This window comes from Monoraphidium neglectum, assembly GCF_000611645.1.
Source record: "Monoraphidium neglectum strain SAG 48.87 unplaced genomic scaffold scaffold05806, whole genome shotgun sequence".
NCBI classification, from domain to species: Eukaryota; Viridiplantae; Chlorophyta; class Chlorophyceae; order Sphaeropleales; family Selenastraceae; genus Monoraphidium; species Monoraphidium neglectum.
Window position 1 is genome coordinate 1 of NW_014007825.1, and position 2,805 is coordinate 2,805.

The following is a 2,805-nucleotide window of genomic DNA, read 5'->3' on the forward strand; positions in this document are numbered from 1 at the left end:
CCCCCGCGCCGCCGCCCCCCGCCGGCGCGCCTCCGCCGCCGCTCCGCGCCTCTTCTCGCGCCGCCGCCAACGCGGCCGCGCCCGCGGCCGCCGGCGCAGGCCCCGGCGCGAAGGCCGCGACCACTCCCAGCTCGTCGGCGGCGGCGCCCCAGGTCCTGTACGCTCGCAGCCTCGAGGACGCGATGTCGCTGGTCGAGTCCCCCGCCCTCCGCCGCGGCATCGAGCACGTGTTCGTCATCGGCGGCGGCCAGGTGTACCGGGACGCGCTCGCGTCAGAGCGCTGCGCGGCGCTGCACGTCACCCACATCGAGGACGACCCGCCCTGCGACACTGTCTTCCCCGCCGTCGACCCCTCGGCGGTGGACTGCCCCTTCCGCGTCTGGAGCGCCGCGGCGCCCAAGCGCGAGGGCGGGGTCCGCTACTCCTTCGTAACCTACGTGCGGGCTGGGTCCGGCGGCAGCGGTGGCGGCAAGGGGGAGGAAGCTGACGAGAAGCTGGAGGAGCTGCGGCTGCCGCCCGGCATGGCCAGCCGCCACGATGAGATGCAGGTGGGCCGGGGCCGCCCGCGGCGTGCCTGTCTCCTGGTTCGGCTCATGGCAGGTTACATGCATGCAGGACGACGCCCACATGCGGGGCACGCGCAAGCCGCTGCCGCCCCCACCGGTGCGCAGTCCGGGCTGCGGGCGCCCGATTTGCACGCACTGCCGGCTGCTAGTTGCACGGCCCTGCCGTGCTACCTCGCGCCAAGGAAGCGACGTGCCCACCGCCGCATGGGCCGGCGCCTGTGACGTGGCACCCCGACCCCACCCACCCTCCAGCAGCCCGCCTTACCTCTATGGCGGCCGCCCTCTCCATCCCTCACCCCCAATCCCCGGCTCTCATCGTCTGCCCCAACAACAACCAACAACCAACAACAACCAACAACCAACAACCAACAACAACCAACAACAACCAACAACCGCAGTACCTGGATCTGGTGTCTGAGCTCATCAACGAGGGCAACCCCCGCGGCGACCGCACGGGCACCGGCACCCTCTCCAAGTTTGGCGTGCAGAGCCGCTACAACCTGCGCCACGGCATGTTCCCGCTGCTCACCACCAAGCGCGTGTTCTGGAGGGGTGCGCGGCCGCGTCAGGCGCATGCGGCGCGCCGGCACCGGGGCCCCGCGAGCCGCCCCACGTGCGGGGGCTTGCAGGGCGGGTGAGACATCCTGCCGCTTCCATGGCGCCTCGGCACTGCGTTAGCGCCGCGTGCGCCTCGGAGCCTGAGACTGCCTTGGGCTTCCTCCGCCGCCCGGCACACCCCCACCTCGCCCGGCTGGCCCCGCCGCCACCGGGCCGCCCCGCACTCCTCACCGCACACCTCCACACCCCCCCCCCCGCCAGGCGTGATGGAGGAGCTGCTGTGGTTCATCCGCGGCTCAACAGACGCCCACGAGCTGCGGGACAGGGGCATCCACATCTGGGACGGCAACAGCAGCCGCGACTTCCTGGATGGGCGCGGCCTGCACCACAGGTGCGGCCGCACGGCGGCCGCCCCCAGCAGCTGCGGCGACGGCGTTGCGGCCGCGCCTCGGCCGCAGTCGGCTGCCGTTTGCCTGCGCTTTGTTGTCTCTCCCTGGTCCAACATCACGCACCCGTCGCCCGCCCAGTCCGCGCTGCCCCTGCCGCCCCGCACTCCAGGGAGGAGGGGGATCTGGGGCCCGTGTATGGATTCCAGTGGCGCCACTTTGGGGCGCAGTACGTGGACAGGCACACGGACTACAGCGGTGCGCAGAAAAGCACGCGCGCCGCGTGCGGCGTTGGTTGACTGTGTTTGACTGCTCAGGGACGTGTGCTGATCCGACGTCTGGTCATTGGCACCCCCCTTGAACAACTGGTACAAATTGCTACCCCCTGTATGCCCTTCGTCCCACCAACAACTACCCACACAAGCGTGCACACTCCATCTACAATATCTCTTGACACACACATGCAACACACGCAACACACACACACACACACATGCAAAACACACACACACACACACGCGCGCGCGCATACACACACACACATACACACACAGACACACACACACACACGCGCGCGCACACACACACAAACACGCAATCCACTCGCCCTTCACCGCCACCCCCAGGCCAGGGCGTGGACCAGCTGGCAGAGGTGGTGCGCATGATCCGCGAGACACCCGAGGACCGCCGCATCATCCTCACGGCCTGGAACCCCGCGGCCCTGCCAGACATGGCGCTGCCGCCCTGCCACATGACGGCGCAGGTGCGGCCGGGGCCACGCTTTTGAGAGGGCGACGGCCTGATCCCGCTGACTGACCGAAAAATCAAGACCCCGTTGGGCCCTCCCCCGCCCCCGCCGGCTCCCCTCGGCCACCCATGACTCACCCCCATATCTCAAAACCTCGTCCCGGGCGCCGCCGCCAAGCGCGCAGTTTTACGTGAGCGACAGGGAGCTGTCCTGCCAGCTGTACCAGCGGTCGGCAGACGTCGGGCTGGGGGTGCCCTTCAACATCGCCTCGTACGCGCTGCTCACCATCATGCTCGCGCAGGTGGGCACGCGCGCGTGTGTTCCTGTGCGCGTGTGTATGTGTGTGTAGGGGGGGTGTGGGTAAGGGTTTGGGGGCAATGCATGTGCCAGAGCCCAAGTGTGCATGTGTGTGTGTGTGTGTGTGTGTGTGTGTGTGTGTGTGTGTGTGTGTGTGTGCGTGCGCGTGTGTGTTCACGCACATGCATGACCTTGCAGCGCAAGGGTGGCACGTGCAGGCGGTCACAGCACACTATGGCGGCCCCGCAGC

At 68.9% G+C, this 2,805-nt stretch overlaps 1 protein-coding gene across 1 annotated transcript; it reads left to right on the forward strand.

Moving 5' to 3' along the window:
• Positions 1–182: 182 nt before the first annotated feature.
• MNEG_15931 (dihydrofolate reductase) lies at positions 183–2,297 on the forward strand (the record flags this gene model as incomplete). The annotated part of the gene is made up of 5 exons (XM_014035598.1): positions 183–548; positions 965–1,118; positions 1,386–1,515; positions 1,683–1,768; positions 2,137–2,297. The coding sequence occupies 5 exons, from the start codon at positions 183–185 to the stop codon at positions 2,295–2,297; spliced, it is 897 nt and encodes a 298-aa protein (XP_013891052.1).
• Positions 2,298–2,805: the final 508 nt, after the last annotated feature.